The sequence below is a fragment of the Pelophylax lessonae genome (genome assembly GCF_965119305.1).
Source record: "Pelophylax lessonae genome assembly, chromosome: 7".
In the NCBI taxonomy this organism is placed as follows: Eukaryota; Metazoa; Chordata; class Amphibia; order Anura; family Ranidae; genus Pelophylax; species Pelophylax lessonae.
This window is the reverse complement of record NC_138774.1, coordinates 51,834,433-51,851,264: the sequence shown is the minus strand read 5'-3', so window position 1 is coordinate 51,851,264 and position 16,832 is coordinate 51,834,433. Positions and strand designations below refer to the sequence as shown.

The following is a 16,832-nucleotide window of genomic DNA, read 5'->3' as shown; positions in this document are numbered from 1 at the left end:
TTGAGCTTTGAAATTTGGGGGCCAAAGATTTGTGCTGGAAGGGGGGATTTCAGCAGGTCGGCGAATTTGTATTGGTAGGAGGGGGAATTCATTCTTAGGAGGTAAGCATAAAGGTGGCTGCTCAGTTTTCTTTTCCGGGGGGGGGGGGGGATTTTTGCTGACGCATAATGCTTATACATCTTGGGGGTGCAGTTTGGCATGTTTGCCCTGGGCTCTAGCTTACCTTATCCCAGCACTGATCTGAAGCCTTCTCTTCTCCACACCCATTCAAAGTGCAGAGATTTTAAAGCTTGTCTGAGCTGTGAGAAAGCAGGAGGCAGTCAGCTAAAATTGAGACCTGATTGGAGGGAAGGTAAGGGACGACCCCCCCCTCCCCTTTCACACAACACACAGAGCTGAGGTTGTCGACCAGTTCAGTCAATCATGGGGGCTCAGCATCACATGTGGGCGTTACCTAGGGTGGCCAGTATGCAAATCTAGCCTATCTAGGAAACACCCACTGCTGCAGACAGTAATCCTTCAATCAAGGCAATTGGATATTTGTAACTCCTCCCAAGAGCCGGCCCACTGCTTGCATCAGAGCTTAGGGCTCTTGAGAGGACTCCTGAACCAGGGTGCGGTGATATTCTCAGGAAGCTATATACTGCCCCCTGCTGGCCCCTCCCACCAGCCATATATTCTTTGCATTCTATGCATAACCAACCACTTGCCCTGTGGAAGATTTACCCCCCCCCCCCTTCATGACCAGGCCATTTTTTGCAATATGGCACTGCGTTATTTTTATGCAGAATTTTTATTTATTTTATCAACGATCAGTGACTTATAGCGGGACTGCGATAATGCGGCGGCCAATTGGACACTAACTAAAACTTTTGACACTTTGTGGGAACCAGTGACACTAATAGTGAGCAGTGCTAAATATATGTACTGTCACTGTATTAATGACACTGGCTGGGAAAGGGTTAACATCAGGGGCGATCAAAGGGTTAACTGTGTGCCTAGCCGGTGTTTTTGTGTACACAGTGTGCTGCTTTTACTCAGGGATGTGGTGGATTTTATTCCCTGCTTTGCAGGAACACAAAACCCATCCCTTCCTTCCTGTCAGAATGGGGATCTGCCTTATTTATACAGGCAGATCTCTGTTCTGTGTCTCTGCCTGATGATTGGTGGGTGCCGGCAGACGGTGGGAATGATGGGCACTGATATGCAGCATAATCGGCACTGATAGGCGGCACTAATGGGCACTGATAGGTGGCACTAATGGGCACTGATAGGCAGCACTGATAGGTGGAACTGATAGGTGGTACTGATAGGTGGCACTGATGGGCCCAGATAGGTGGCAATGATGGGCACTAATAGGTGGCACTGATGGGCACTAATAGGTGGCACTGATGGGCACAGGTTGCACTGATATGCAGCACTGATGGGCACTAATAGGTGGGACTGATGGGCACTGATATGCAGCACTGATGGGCGGCACTGATGAGCACTGATTGATGGCACTGATAGGCAGCACTGATTGGCATCTGATAGGCACTAATTGGTATCTGGGGTGGGCACCTCTGATGGGGGCTGCTGATTGGCTCTCCTCTACTCTCACCTTGTCAACGCGAATAGAGGAAAGCCGATTACCGGCACTTCCTGGTTATGCTGTGATTGGTCAGAGCTGATCACGTGGTATAGAGCCTACGTCATAGGTTCTTTACCTGTGCTGGAGTGACACACCGCACCACCGATCGCCACCCTGCTTACTCCAGGGGGCGCACACGAGCGGCTTATCCTGCTGGACGTCCTATGACGCCCAGTCAAGATGACTGATCCCCCGTTAAGTGGATAGAGAAGCACAGAGGCCCAGTGATGATGTCACTGAATCTATAATTAGCATTGTAATGAAAACGGAAAGGTTTTATTTCTAAATGTGATTGCATGCTGATGGTGGGGGATGGGAGGACGGGAAAGCCAAACTATAAGCATATTAATTTTCATCTTTAGATCCTGGAGTGAGGGGACGGGGATCAGCTGTATATAGAAGTCAGTTTTCTTCACATCCTGTCTGCGGGGGAAACATTCCCAGAGTACGGTGTGCTGGGGGGGGGGGGGGGGGGCGGGGGTGGCACGGGTCCAAGGGCTGACTCAGCAAGGAAACCGCCATAAAATGAAATATAATGACAGATCTCTGCTCCCGGCTAATTAAAAGGCAGGAAATGACTTGAAGAGAAGGAGCTGCTAAAATCATCGAATATAACCGATAACAATCGTCACCCTTCTATATACACCAACCTGACACTACACCATATCTCATATCAGTCAGGGGTCCGATCTGTCCGCCGCAATGTCGCAGTCCGGCTAAAAATCGTAGATCGCTACCTTTACTAATAAAAAATAATAAAAATGACATTAATCTTTCCCCTAGTTTGTAGACGCGATAACTTTTGCGCAAACCAATCAAAATACACTTATTGCGATTTTTAATTTTTTTTTTTTTTTACCCAAAATACATAGCAGAATACAAATTGGCCTAAAAGGATGAAAAATTTAGATTTTTATTTTTTTTGGGAATGTTGTATAGCAGAATGTGAAAAATATCGTTTTTTTTTTTTTTCAGAATTGTCGCTCTTTTTTTTGTTTATAGCGCAAAATAAAAATCGCACAGGTGATCAAATACCACCAAAAGAAAGCTCTATTCGTGGGAAAAAAAGGACATCTATTTTATTTGGGTACAGCGTCGCCCGACCGCGCAATTTTCCATAAAAGTAACATAATGGCCTGGTCATTAAGGGGGCAAATCCTTCCGGTCCAGAACTGGTTAATGGAACTTTGGTCCAGAGAATGTAAATACGGATCAAAAGTCGCTTAAAAGTTATGCTTCAAAGTCGCATTGGAAATCGTGTGACTTTGGAGATGCTCTAATGGGAATGAAGCCTTAGACCTCATGCATGCAGCCATACAGTGCGCAGATCCTGCGTAATGACATTCCCAGCACCCTCTGCTGCCCCCTACAGGCGCCCTTTGAGATGCATTAGTGGAGGTGGCAATACGCGGCAGTGGTCCGGGGGATGTGTAAAGTGCCTGCATGCGCACTGACATTTGCTGGGAACACCTTTGAAGCATGCGTCAATGTGCAGGCAGGTACTTTACACAACCTGGAGCTCTGCAGGGTATAGCCACCTTCTCTAGTGCATCTCAAAGGGCTCCTGTAGGGGGCAGCAGCGGGTGCTGGGAATGTCATAGTGCGGCCGCGTGCATCAAGCCTTCATTATTCTTTTACAAATATGATGTTTAAAACACAAATTGAATTGTTGAATATAAAGCTTATTCTCTCCTAGATGCATCTCACAGACTGTCCAATGAGGTCCATGACCTGCGAGGCCTTGTGACATCCCTGGAGCAGGTGAGCCCCGCATGTTGAGGTTTTTTTTGGGGGGGGGAGGTGAAGTATTGTCTAAAAATGCAACAAATTATTGCTTTATTCTCAGGCCTCCCATGGAGCCTTGAGTGCCGGTTCACATATATGCGATGCGGGAACCCTGTGAATCGACTGCATCGCATTCAAATCGCAGGCAGTTCACACTGCTATATGCGAATCGCTGGGGGTGTCAATACAAAGTTAATGACACCCCCAGATCAGTTTGCATATCGCAGTGCGAACTGTCATTTCAGTAATGAATTGGGTGTGAACCACCATGTGATCCGATTCTGCTGCGGACCCAAAAAAGGGTCCTGTGCGAGTTTTGTCCGAATCGGATGCGAATTCAGCCATACAATCTGTATACAATCTGTATGGCTAAATTCGCATCACACAGACATTGCATGGGATTTTCAGAGCAGTGCGCTCCGACTCACATGCGATGTCTGTTATCACTATAGTGTGAACCGGGACTAAAGAGACGGTTCACACCATGTGCAGTCAGGTGTGTTATAAAATGCATAGATAATAAGTTATATGGTTTCCAATGGCATTGTTCACACCAGTGCAGTCAATTCCAGCGCGGTTCCAGTCCCAGGAAAAAAAAGTAGAACATGCTGCATTATTTCTGCACTGAACTGTACTGGAACAAGGTAAAACGCATCAAAAATGCACCAGTCCTTGTTTAAGGTAAAGAAAAAAGAGGGAAAAAAATGCACCGGAATGCATCAAAAAAACACACATGCAGAAATCCACCTGGAATGCATCCAGGCCAGGCTGCGTTTTTTATAGTGTGAACCGGCCCAAAGGGTTATTACTGCTAAACACACAGTTAAAACACAAAGAGGGATTTTATGACCTGCCAGATGGTTTGTAAAACAAAACATTTGCGTTGCGGCAATGCACTCATTTCCACAATGCACAGCGATGCACTTTTCATGCATTCCAGTGCCATTCATTTTAAATGCCTTGCAGCACGCCAAAACACACCATAGTACATTGAGTAAGGCTCCTTTCACACTTGTGCAACTGCAAAGTCGCATGACAAGTCATACTCCATGATTTCCAATGAGTACCATTAATATCTGTGCAACTTCAAGTCGCAGTGACTGGAAAGTAGTCCCTGCACTACTTTGGTCTGACTTTGATGTGACTTAAGGTCCATAAACCGATGTCCACCGGCCACTCGCGATCTCCCGGTGGAGAGGGAGAAAGGCAGGCGGCTTTGTTTGTCATTCTCCCTGGTGTAACTGCAGAGATCATACGGTCCTGCTATGTAGGATCGTATGTCTCTGTGGTTACATGAAAAGCCACGCCCCTTGACAGTTAGAATCACACCCCTAGGGACACACTTAACCCCTGCATCTCCAATAAAGTTAACCCCTTCCCTGCCAGTGTCATTTTTATAGTAACAGTGCATATGTATAGCACTGATTACTGTAGTAATGTCACTGGTACCCCCAAAAGTATCAAGTGTCAAAAATGTCAGTCAAGGGTTCCGATCTGTCCGCCGCAATGTCGCAGTCCCGCAAAAAAAATTGCAGATCACCGCCATTACTCGTTAAAAAAAAAAAACAATAAAAATGACATAAATCTTTCCCTTAGTTAGTAAACGCAATAACTTTTGCGCAAACCAATCAAAATACGCTTACTGCATATGTAGCAGAAAACAAATTGGCCTAAAATGTTAAAAAAATTAGATTTTTACATTTTTTGGGGGGGAATTTCATATTAAAAAATGTGAAAAATATTGTTATTTTTTCAAAATTGTCGCTCTTTTTTTGTTTATAGCGCAAAAAGTAAAAATCGCACAGGTGATCAAATACCACCAAAAGAAAGCTCTGTTTGTGGGAAAAAAAGGACGTAAATTTTGTTTGGGTACAGCGTCGCACGACCGCGCAATTGTCCGTTAAAATCACGCAGTGCCGAATCGCAAAATACCCCCTGGTCTTTGAGCAGCCAAATCCTCCGGGGCTTAAGTGGTTAAATGCAGCTTTAAAAAAAAAAACAGATAAAGAATAAAAAGAAGAGAAAGGGGAGAAAGAGTTATTTAGGGCAAATTACGGTTAACTATTGGGTTACGAGGGGACGAATATGCATTATTTTTATTAACCGCTTGCCGACTGCTCACAGTATATTTACGTCGGCGGTCAGCCCCTCACAGGCAGAGTGACGTAGGTCTACGTCGCTCGCCTGTGAGGCTCTGGGGAGCGAGCGCGCGCCCGCGGAGGCGCGCTCCCGCGCGGTCACGGACCGCCCCCCCACGCATGTGACCAGCGGACCCGATGTCCGCCGGTCACTCGGCGATCGGCGGGGGAGAGGGAGAATGTCAGGCAGCTTGTGTAAACAAGCCACCTGTCATTCTCCTCGCTGTAAAGACACTGATCACATGGATCTACTATGTAGATCCGTTGATCAGTGTCCTTACAGCTCAAGCCACAGCCAATCACAGTAAGAATCACGCCCCTAGGGACACACACAGCCCCTCCCTCCCAAATAAAGTTAACCCCTTCACTACCAGTGTATTTTTACAGTAACAGTGCATATATATAGCACTGATTACTGTAGAAATGTCACTGGTAACCCCAAAAGTGTCAAAAATGTCAGTCAAGGGTCCGATCTGTCCGCCCCAATGTCGCAGTACCGCAAAAAAAATCGCAGATCGCCGCCATTACGCGTTAAAAAAAACCCACCAAAAATGACAGAAATCTTTCCCTTTGTTAGTAAACGCGATAACTTTTGCGCAAACCAATCAAAATACGCTTTTTGCGATTTTTTTTACCAAACATAGGTAGCATAAAACAAATTGGCCTAAAAAATTTTAAAAAATTTTGATTTTTACATTTTTTTTGGGGGGAATTTCATATAAAAAAATTTGAAAAATATTGTTATTTTTGCAAAATGTACGCTCTTTTTTTGTTTATAGCGCAAAAAGTAAAAATCGCACGGGTGATCAAATACCACCAAAAGAAATCTCTGTTTGTGGGAAAAAAAGGACGCCAAATTCGTTTAGATACAGCGTCGCACGACCGCGCAATTGTCTGTTAAAGTCACGCAGTGCCGAATCGCAAAATACCCCCTGGTCGTTTAGCAGGAAAATCCTCCGGGGCTTAAGTGGTTAAAGAAAACTTTTGTTTATTTGTAAGAGGCTTTAACTGACATGGTATGCAGATCATAGGACACACTCTTGAACTGTGCATAAGTGAACTGAGTGTAAATATGAAGTTCCATCATACTTTGCAGTGAACATGGTTAGGAAGCTCCATCTTACCCAGGAGCATTCTCTTCTGCAGAGCAGAGCAAGTCCCTGCTGTCAAAATGACAGCCTGATCTCACTGATAAAAGTGGCTGCACAACCACTGCAGGAAAAATGTAGCAGGATGAACACGGTGGGACATGATCATGAACATCCCACACTGGAACCAGTCAGAGTTTTTCCAAAATGTTACAGAGCAGCAATGTTTCATAGCAAAGCCTATATCCCACTTATGGCTACTCAAATTAGTGGACAGATATAACATCAGATCATAGATGGTGCTTGTATTAGGGCTCATGAACACTGCAGCTCAAAGGAGCTCAAAGAAGCGGCTCCTACAGGCTTTTGAGCTCTTATTTTTTCTCCCTCCCCTCCCGCACTCTATGGCTTTTTCAGGCATTTTCATGCATGTGCTCCTACAGGCAGAGCAAAACTTCCACCAAACCCCACCAAACTTGGAGCTAGTGCCTCAAAGAGCTTTCAGAAAAGTCTCAAAAGAGCTCAAAAAAGCTGAAAGAAAACACGCGAAAACATGTGTTCCAGCTTTCTGTTTTGCTTAGGCCTCTTGGACACTGCAGCTGGAAAAAGCTCAGTACAGCTTTTTTTTTTTTAGTAAGCTAAGATACAGTCCATTAAAGCGGTAGTATACCACTTTTTGTGATTTTTAACTACAGGTAGGCCTATAATAAGACTTGCCTGTAGGTACAATTAATATCTCCTAAACATGCACGGTTTAGGAGATATTTGCGCTGCATGCAGCCACTGACACGAGCGGCGCATGCACTCTGAAGGTCCGGCGGACCTTCAGAGTTCCTTGCCGGGAAGTTGCCGGAAAATCACTCCGGCGTGCATGCGCGGGAGTGACGTCATTGCGGCTCCGGCCAATCACAGCGCCGGAGCCGCCAAACCCAGAAGAGACGCCGAGGGATCATGTCCGCTCCCACAGCGGTGTCCGGGGGTCCGTGTCGGGGCTTCGTTATTTGGTAAGTGTTTCATAATGAGCTAGTATGCGATGCATACTAGCTCATTAGGCCTTTGTCTTGCAGCGTTTTTTTTTTTTTTCTTTCCTTTGAGTATACTACCGCTTTAATTGTAAAGTGCCTGTGCACACAGGCGTGTAAACAAGCACCATGCATTCTTCAGTAAAAACAAAATTGAAAAATCTGCATTTTTGGTCAGTAATTTACGTCTCATGCGTGCAATTATGCGCGATTGCACACAAATGTGCGCAAATGGCATTTGCATAATGCAGAAAACAAGAACATGAGTATACGTTTCCGTACATTTGCGCAAAAATGCGAACGCATATGTGCGAAAATACATGCAAATAAAAAAAAAAAGAGATGAGAAAGTAGATGCTCAAACAGGAGTATCGTGTGCGAGAGGCCTTATACAGTGGTTAAGAAAATACTATCTAGGAGGGTTTGTGGAAAAAAAAATGCTTATGCTCAAAAAAGCTCAAAGGAGCTTGAAGAAGCTTAACCACTTGCCGACTGCCTAACGCCGATCTACGTCGGCAGTCAGCCCCTCACAGGCAAAGTGACGTAGGGCTACATCACTAGCTTGTGAGGGTCTAGGGAGCGAGCGCGCGCCCCCGGAGGCGCACTCCCGCGTGGTCACGGACCCCCCCGCGCGTGTGACCAGCGGACCCGATGTCCGCCGGTCACTCGGCGATCGGCGGGGGAGAGGGAGAATGTCAGGCAGCTTGTGTAAACAAGCCACCTGTCATTCTCCTCGCTGTAAAGACACTGATCAAACGGATCTAGTATGCAGATCCGTTGATCAGTGTCCTTACAGCTCAAGCCACAGCCAATCACAGTAGAAAGCACGCCCCTAGGGATACACACAGCCCCTCCCTCCCAAATAAAGTTAACCCCTTCACAACCAGTGTATTTTTACAGTAACAGTGCATATGTATAGCACTGATTACTGTAGAAATGTCACTGGTAACCCCAAAAGTGTCACAAATGTCAGTCAAGGGTCCGATCTGTCCGCCGCAATGTCGCAGTACCGCAAAAAAAATCGCAGATCGCCGCCATTACGCGTTAAAAAAAAAAACAACAAAAATGACAAAAATCTTTCCCTTTGTTAGTAAACGCGATAACTTTTGCGCAAACCAATCAAAATACGCTTTTTGCAATTTTTTTTACCAAACATATGTAGCATAAAACAAATTGGCCGAAAATTTTAAAAAATTTTGATTTTTACTTTTTTTTTGGGGGGAATTTCATATAAAAAAATGTGAAAAATATTGTTATTTTTGCAAAATTGACGCTCTTTTTTTGTTTATAGCGCGTGATCAAAAAATCGCACAGGTGATCAAATACCACCAAAAGAAAGCTCTGTTTGTGGGAAAAAAAGGACGTCAAATTCGTTTAGGTACAGCGTCGCACGACCGCGCAATTGTCCGTTAAAGTCACGCAGTGCCGAATCGCAAAATACCCCCTGGTCAGGAAGGGGGTAAAATCTTGCGGGGCTTAAGTGGTTAAAGAAGCTCAATAAAATTGTGCACAAGAGCACAAAAAAGCGCAAACTTCTTCAAGCTGAAGTAAAAGCGCAAATGACTGGAAAAGCAGCTGTTCTTTTTTTGAGCGGCAGTGTGCATGAGCCCTTCCATTCCTCTGTGTGACAACTCACTTCTTTCTACAGAAGCTGGACAGCACCCTCTCCGCTCTGCAGCGACTCATCCCCATCAAACTCTCAGAGATCCGCCAGGAAGAGGTGCAGGAATTCTGGGAGCGGATCCGCAGTTTGGACCGAGTGGACTTCCTAAGTGATCAGCTGATGTACATGGAAGAAAAGATGGGGGAGTGTAAGTCATAGAATGGGTTATTCTCTGCAATGGGGGTCCCCTTGTTCCTCCAGTTCTATATCTGGGCAGTATTTCACTTTTGTTGGCTTTCATGCATCAGAAATGTAAATTGAGATAGTATTATCTTCTAAGTAGGTAGACGCAAAACAATTTAAAGGATAACTAAACCCAAGAAGGAAAATGTAATATATTGCACAATGTGTGGTGGCTATGTTAGTTTTGAACATGTTCAACAAGTACAGAAAATACCTGTTGATCCTGCCAGAAATGTTGTGTCCTTCTCACCTTCCTGTAATCTGAACTGAAAACATAGAACAATGTTATCTTTTTTTTGTAAACCAATAATCCATCATCCTCAATGTAATGGGGATCAGGAAAGGAAGACGTGTTTAAAGTCTAGCCTGGATGATAATTATACCTCCCTCTATAGATACAGTGGAGATGTGAGTGTAGCCATCAATGGACAGGAATTGTGTTACTGGCAGGATCAACAGGTGAAAATAAAGGGAAAGAGCCCGAAAAGAAAATACTAATGGGGACACTGCATCTAAGGACTGGTAAGCTGCAAAATTTTCACTGCTCAAAAAAATTAAAGGAACATTTTGAAAACACATCAGATCTCAATAGGGAAAAATCTCGTGCTGGATATCTATACTGGTATGGACTGGGTAATGTGTTAGGATCTATACTGGTATGGACTGGGTAAAGTGTTAGGAAGGAAAGGATGCCACATCGTTTGATGGAAATGAAAATTATCACCCTACAGAGGGCTGAATTCAAAGACACCCCGAAAATCAAAGTGAAAAATGATGCAGTAGGCTAGTCCATTTTGCTGAAATTTCATTGCAGCAACTCAGAATGGTAGTCAGTAGTTTGTATGGCCCCCACGTGCTTGTATGCATGCCTGACAATGTCGGGGCATGCTCTTAATAAGACGACGGATGCAGGGCTGTCTTTAACACAGGGCAAAAGGGGCAGCTGCCCCGGGTCTAGTCATTGTTGTGGGGCCCAAAGCAGCTGCCCCTTGACCCCCAAATAGTTGATAAGTGGATTCAAGAGGGCCCAAGAAATTTTTTGCCCAGGGTCCAATCAAGAATAAAGACGGCCCTGGACGGATGGTGTCCTGGGGTATTTCCTCCCAGATCTGGACCAGGGCATCACTGAGCTCCTAAACAGACGAAGGTGCAACCTTGCGGCGTCGCATGGACCGAAACATAATGTCCCAGAGGTGTTCTTCTTCTTCATCTTCTTTAATGCTGTCCATGCCATGAGCCCCCATAGACTTGTACATTGCCACACTCTAGCTCCTGTTTCGGAGAATGGGCCATTCAGATCTATGAATGTTCAATGTACAAGCATGGCCAAAGCTGAAGAATACTTTTCCCACATAAAAAAGACATTCTAATCTCCAATTAGTTATTGTTATTGGGATAACAGCCTGGCAATATCCTGTCCTATAATATCACATTTTGGCCAAATTCATATTTACTGAAGGCTTCATATTGTGTTGAGATGGTCTTGGAGTAGAGGGGAAGGTGTTGGGTGGTTGGGGTGTCACATAGAGGACAAGGCTTATTGCGAACACACAGGTCTTGTTCATTGCAGTAGGGCCCGTGACGGGGGCAGACACATACCTCCCAACTTACTGAGATGGGAAAGAGGGACACCATGCAGTTTGGAGTATGCAGGCAAAGGCCACCCTTCTACCACGTCTACCATGAAGAAATAATATGCAAAAAATGGCTGGTTAAAGAGAATTTACAACTACTTTTCTTTTTACCAGCATTTTATATTAACAACTGCAATCATTTAGAGCCGGTTCACACTGAGGCGACACGACTCCTTACTACTTCGGGGGCGACTTGTGCATTACCATGCACCACGACTTCAGAGCGACTTGCAGGGACTTCACATAATGGAAGTCTATGCAAGTGGCTCCGAGGTCGCCCCGAAGTAGTACAGGACCCTTTTCTCTAAGTCGGCGACTTGTTAGGCTGACAAGTCGCGTTGGTGTGAACCGGCTCTTAGAGGTTGGGTGAAGTTTATTTACCAACTTTTGATAAATAGTAAATAAAAAAAATGGTCTATACATCTGGCCAAAAATGAGGGACTACTAAGGAGGAAAGAGGGACTTGGAATATGTGGTGTGATTTTGGCAAAATCTCAATATCGCTCATTAAGCGTTTGACATGGGGGTCCCAAAAAGTGGCACAGGGGCCACTTATCCAGCACCAACCTAGATGTCTCATGATGTACCTTAGACTAAACCTTTTTGTGGCTGACTAATCTCAGGTACCACATAGAAGCTATTCTACCCAACTAATATGCTGTATTGTTTGTTGCTTCATCTGGTCTTTCACCTCTCCCTCCTTCTACTGTCTCCTCACCTCTGTGCATACTTACCAAGACACCGACATCCCTGCCCATGGCTCACACTTGACATGCCCACTTCCTGGATGGTCATTCCCAGATCATACCTACTTTCAGTTGTGACCCCCCCCCCCCCCAAATATGCATAAACCACCAATTCATGCTGCATTGCCCTCAGTTAATACCCTTTTTTTAGTCACTACACATGCGCAGTAACTCAAATAAGGGTAATGCCGTGATCTCGGGACACAGCTTAGGACACAACATCATCAGAACAAGGTTCTAAGACAGATTCTCTCGACCTTTTCAACACAGAGAAAGCCTTGAAATCACTTTCCGGTCCCAAAAATGATTCAGTGCCTTGAAAAAGTATTCATACCCCTTGAAATTTTCTACATTTTGTCATGTTACAACCAAACATGTAAATAAATGTATTTTATTGGAATCTAATGTGATAGACCAACACAAAGTGGCACATAATTGTGAAGTGGAAGGAAAATGATAAATGTTTTTTTTTACAAATAAAAATGTGAAAAGTTTGGCGTGCATTTATATTCAGCCCCCTTTACTCTCATACCATTAACTAAAATCTAGTGGAACCAATTGCTTTCAGAAGTCACCTAATTAGTAAATAGAGTCCACCTGTGTGCAATCTAATCTCAGTATAAAAACAGCTGTTCTGTGAAGCCCTCAGAGGTTTGTTAGAGAACCTTAGTGAACAATCAGCATCATGAATGCCATGGAACACACCAGACAGGTCAGGGATAAAGTTGTGGAGTGGAATTTTAAAGCAGGGTTAGGTTATAAAAAAATATCCCAAGCTTTGGACATCTCACAGAGCACTGTTCAATCCACCACCCGAAAATGGAAAGAGTATGGCACAACTGCAACCCTACCAAGACATGGCCGTCCACCTAAACTGACCGGCTGGGCAAGGAGAACATTAATCAGAGAAGCAGCCAAGAGGCCCATGGTAACTCTGGAGGAGCTGCAGAGATTCACAGCTCAGGAGGGAGAATCTGTCCACAGGACAACTTTTAGGCGTGCCCTCCACAAATCTGGCCTTTATGGAAGAGTGGCAAGAAGAAAGCCAAAGGATGAAAAAAAGCCATAAGAAGTCCTTCTTGCAGTTTGTGAGAAGCCATGTGAGGGACACAGCAAACATGTGGAAGAAGGTGCTCTGCTCAGATGAGACCAAAATGTAACTTTTTGGCCTAAAACCAAAACGCTTTGTGTGGCGGAAAACTAACACTGCACATCATCCTGAACACACCATCCCCACTGTGAAACATGGTGGTGGCAGCATCATACTGTGGGGATGCTTTTCTTCAGCAGGGACAGGGAAGCTGGTCAGAGTTGATGGATGGAGCCAAATACAGTGCAATATACACCCAGAGCTACAATGGAATGGTTTAGATAAAAGCATATTCATGTGTTAGAATGGCCCAGTCAAAGTCCAGACCCACATCCAATTGAGAATCTGTGGCAAGACTTGAAAATTGCTGTTCACACACGCTCTCCATTCAATCTGACAGAGCTTGAGCTATTTTGCAAAGAAGAATGGGTAAAACTGTCACTCTCTAGATGCGCAAAGCTGGCAGAGACATCCCCAAAAAGACTTGCAGCTGTAATTGCAGTGAAAGGCGGTTCTACAAAGTAGTGACTCAGGGGGGCTGAATACAACTGTACACCACGCTTTTCACATATTTATTTGTAAAAAAAATTGAAAACCATTTATCATTTTCCTTCCTCTACACAATTATGTGCCACTTTGTGTTGGTCTATCACATAAAATCCCAATACAATACATTTACGTTTTTGGTTGTAACATTACACAATGTGTAAAATATCAAGGGGTGTGAATACTTTTTCAAGGCACTGTATATTAGTGTGATGGTCGGTGGGAAGAATGCTCCTTGCACTGGTGGTCATTGGGAAGAATTTCCCTCTTTCAGACACCTGAAAAGATAACTGGTGTCAGTGGGAACTTACAGTATCTGAAAGGCAGGAATTAGTCATTGCTCAAGGATTCCTTAGAAACCTTTGGAAGAACCCTAGGGATGTGGGACTGTCCCAGCAAATCTGGCACAGTTGGCATCTATGCCTGTATTGTCTGTTTGCTCTGTACCACATGACGTTGCTTCCTAAGTAATCTGTTACCTTTTTCTCATTGCAGGTTCCTGTCGCAGTAATGACATAGAGATACCTGTAAATCTAAAACGCTAATATCACAGAGTTCCTCAATTTATTTATATTCCCCTTGGACCAATTTATTTATGTCCCCGTCTACTATTTATAACCCTGTTATTCCTTTTTTTGTCACGTTACAGTAATCAATAAAAAAAACTATTTCTGTATAAATCCCAGGAGTGTTTCTATTTTTTTTCTAACACAGCAGTATTCTCCTTAAGGCCCCTTTCACACAAACGATCCAATCAGATCCCCTGTCAGCTTTTCAGGCAGACCTGATCAGATCCTCCATGCATCCCTATGGGGCAGCGGATGTCAGCGGTGACATGTCCGCTGACACCCGCTGCCATCCGCATCCGATCCTGCCGTGAAATCTGGACGGATGGAAACCCTATTTTCCATCCGTCCAGCAGATCGGGATCGAATGGGATCAGATGAGAACGGACAGGCGGTCCGCTCTCATCCCATTCCCCCATAGAGGACAGCGGGGATCTGACAGCTCTGTCTCCGCACACAGAGCAGAGACGGAGTTGTCATCCGCCTGCTCAGCGGGGATCGGCGGATCGATCCCCCACTGAGCAGAACGGACCTCATCGGAAGGCACACAGTGTGAAAGGACCCTAATAGAAAACTAACATACAGGCACCACTGCACATACTGTACCTCTAGATGTCCATCCTTCCCACATTTCCCTATTTGCCCATCACTATGTTGGGTGGTTTAATGGCCAATAGGAATGTACTGGAAGCGAAAGGAGGAAGAAAAGCTTTTCATACAGGTATATTGTGCCCTTATTTGCATATTTAAAGCAAATATTGCCTAAATACAAGAGGCATCCTGTATGTATTTTTACCTGAATTTTAGGGGTCTAGTATAAATAATTTGCTGTGCAAATGTCTGAGCATAGTTGTCATACTCATAAACAATCCCGGTAATTCTCCTTATATGTTTATTTCCTGTGATCCTAAGCTCCATCTAGTGGCCATAATTCCTTTTTTCCTGAAACCCCCCTGTAACGGATCCCTAATACTCCGGCTAAGTATATCCGTTGTATGTCTCCCAAATCCCAAGTGAGGTATTAATTACAGCTCCCCCAGTTCCCCAAACATCAGCCTAGACTTGATGAAGAGTAAAACCAATCTCTTTAATCCAGGCTCAATGGCCCACTTTTATACAATACAGAGATACGGTAAACACGCTCATGACACTCCCATAAACACACCCACAAAATGTCCCCAAAATGCAATGTCACTGTGACTCAGCAGATGAAATTGTACAGAAACATAATTAACCTGAGATAATTAGCTAGCCATCTTGATAGAAACAATAGGAGAATGGGAATCCAGACCCAGACAATGTTTTAATTAATATGCTAATTAACTCAGCACTGCAATAAGGCTACAACAAAGTACATTACACGTTATCCTAAGTATAAACACAGAACACCTTATTAAACAGACAATAGCAGAAGACCCCAGTAGCAGGCTGCCTGTCTTCTACATTGAAGTACTTGGAATCCACATCTAAGCATTGCTTTGATTATTCAGAAGTCACAGACTTCATGGCAACGGTCTACAATAGTCTATGAGGCAAAGCTCACACAATGTTCCATCATCCTGATACAGTGGAATTAATGTATCATAGATTTCTTGAGGGATATTGTATATGAATATCAAAACCATATAGCGGTTAACAGGGGTTAATAAGCTCAGAGTTGGTCCACTGTTCGTGGGTAGGTTCGGTGCCGAAACAGTACAAATAAATCCAAACCAAGTCTTTTTATGAGCCTGTTCCAGGGCCTATAGTCAGAGGGCGGAGGCTAGCCACCACACTCATCCAGGAGCACGTGCCGAACGTCCAGGCAAAGTGGCGTTCGCCAGACCCCCAATCAAGAAAATACGCAACATGGCCACTAGATGGAGCTTATGATCATAAAAAATACACATATTAGAAAACCTATGGCGATTATTCATGACGGCTGTGGAATGCTAAAACATTTGTACAGCAATTTTCTTTTATTAATAGACCCATTAGTGTGATTTGTGTATTTCTGTAATCCAGTGTGAGACTTTGCCTCTGTTCAGGAGCTTCTGTAATAAATGATTACTGCTGCACTCTCTCCTTGTGCGGGGTCTTGTCTCTGCCTCCTCTTGTAGTTTTCTGCAGGCGGCATGTAGTGGGTGGGACCTGCTGGGTTCCTCCCACAACTATACATAATTCAGAGATATATTCAAATATTTCATGCTTGGAGCTTAGCTTTAAAGGTTATACATATGGGAATGCTCCAGGATAATGGTAAGATAAAAGAAAGTCAAAAGTATTGGGACGCCTGTCTTTACACGCACATGAACTTTAATGGTAGCCCAGTCTTAGTCCGTAGGGTTCAATATTGAGTTGGCCTACCCTTTGCACCTATAACAGCTTCAACTCTTCTGGGAAGGCTGTCCACAAGGTTTAGGAGCGTGTCTATGGGAATGTTTGACCATTTCTTCCAGAAGCACATTTGTGAAGTCAGGCACTGATATTAGACTAGAAGGCCTGGCTCTCAGTCTCCGTTCTAATTCATCCCAAAGGTGTTCTCTCGGGTTGAGGTCAGGACTCTGCAGGCCAGTCAAGTTCCTCCACCCCAAAGCTCACTCATCCATGTCTTTATGGACCTTGCTTTGTGCACTGGTGTGCAGTCATGTTGGAACAGGAAGGGGCCATCCCCAAACTGTTCCCACAAAGTTGGGAGCCTGAAATTGTCCCTTCATTGGACCAAGGGGCCAAGCCAAACCCCTGAAAAATGACCCCACACC

At 44.5% G+C, this 16,832-nt stretch overlaps 1 protein-coding gene across 4 annotated transcripts in view; it reads left to right on the top strand.

Moving 5' to 3' along the window:
- The window catches only part of EGFL8 (EGF like domain multiple 8), a 120,157-nt gene extending 105,979 nt beyond the window's left edge, over positions 1–14,178 (top strand). For all 4 annotated transcript variants that reach the window (XM_082263876.1, XM_082263877.1, XM_082263875.1 and 1 more), the window contains exons 7-9: positions 3,327–3,391; positions 9,312–9,474; positions 14,021–14,178. In XM_082263876.1, coding sequence (XP_082120002.1) covers positions 3,327–3,391; positions 9,312–9,474; positions 14,021–14,070 — 278 coding nt within the window. In that variant the 3' untranslated portion in view covers positions 14,071–14,178. The remainder of the gene's footprint in view (positions 1–3,326; positions 3,392–9,311; positions 9,475–14,020) is intronic.
- The last annotated feature ends 2,654 nt before the right edge of the window (positions 14,179–16,832 follow it).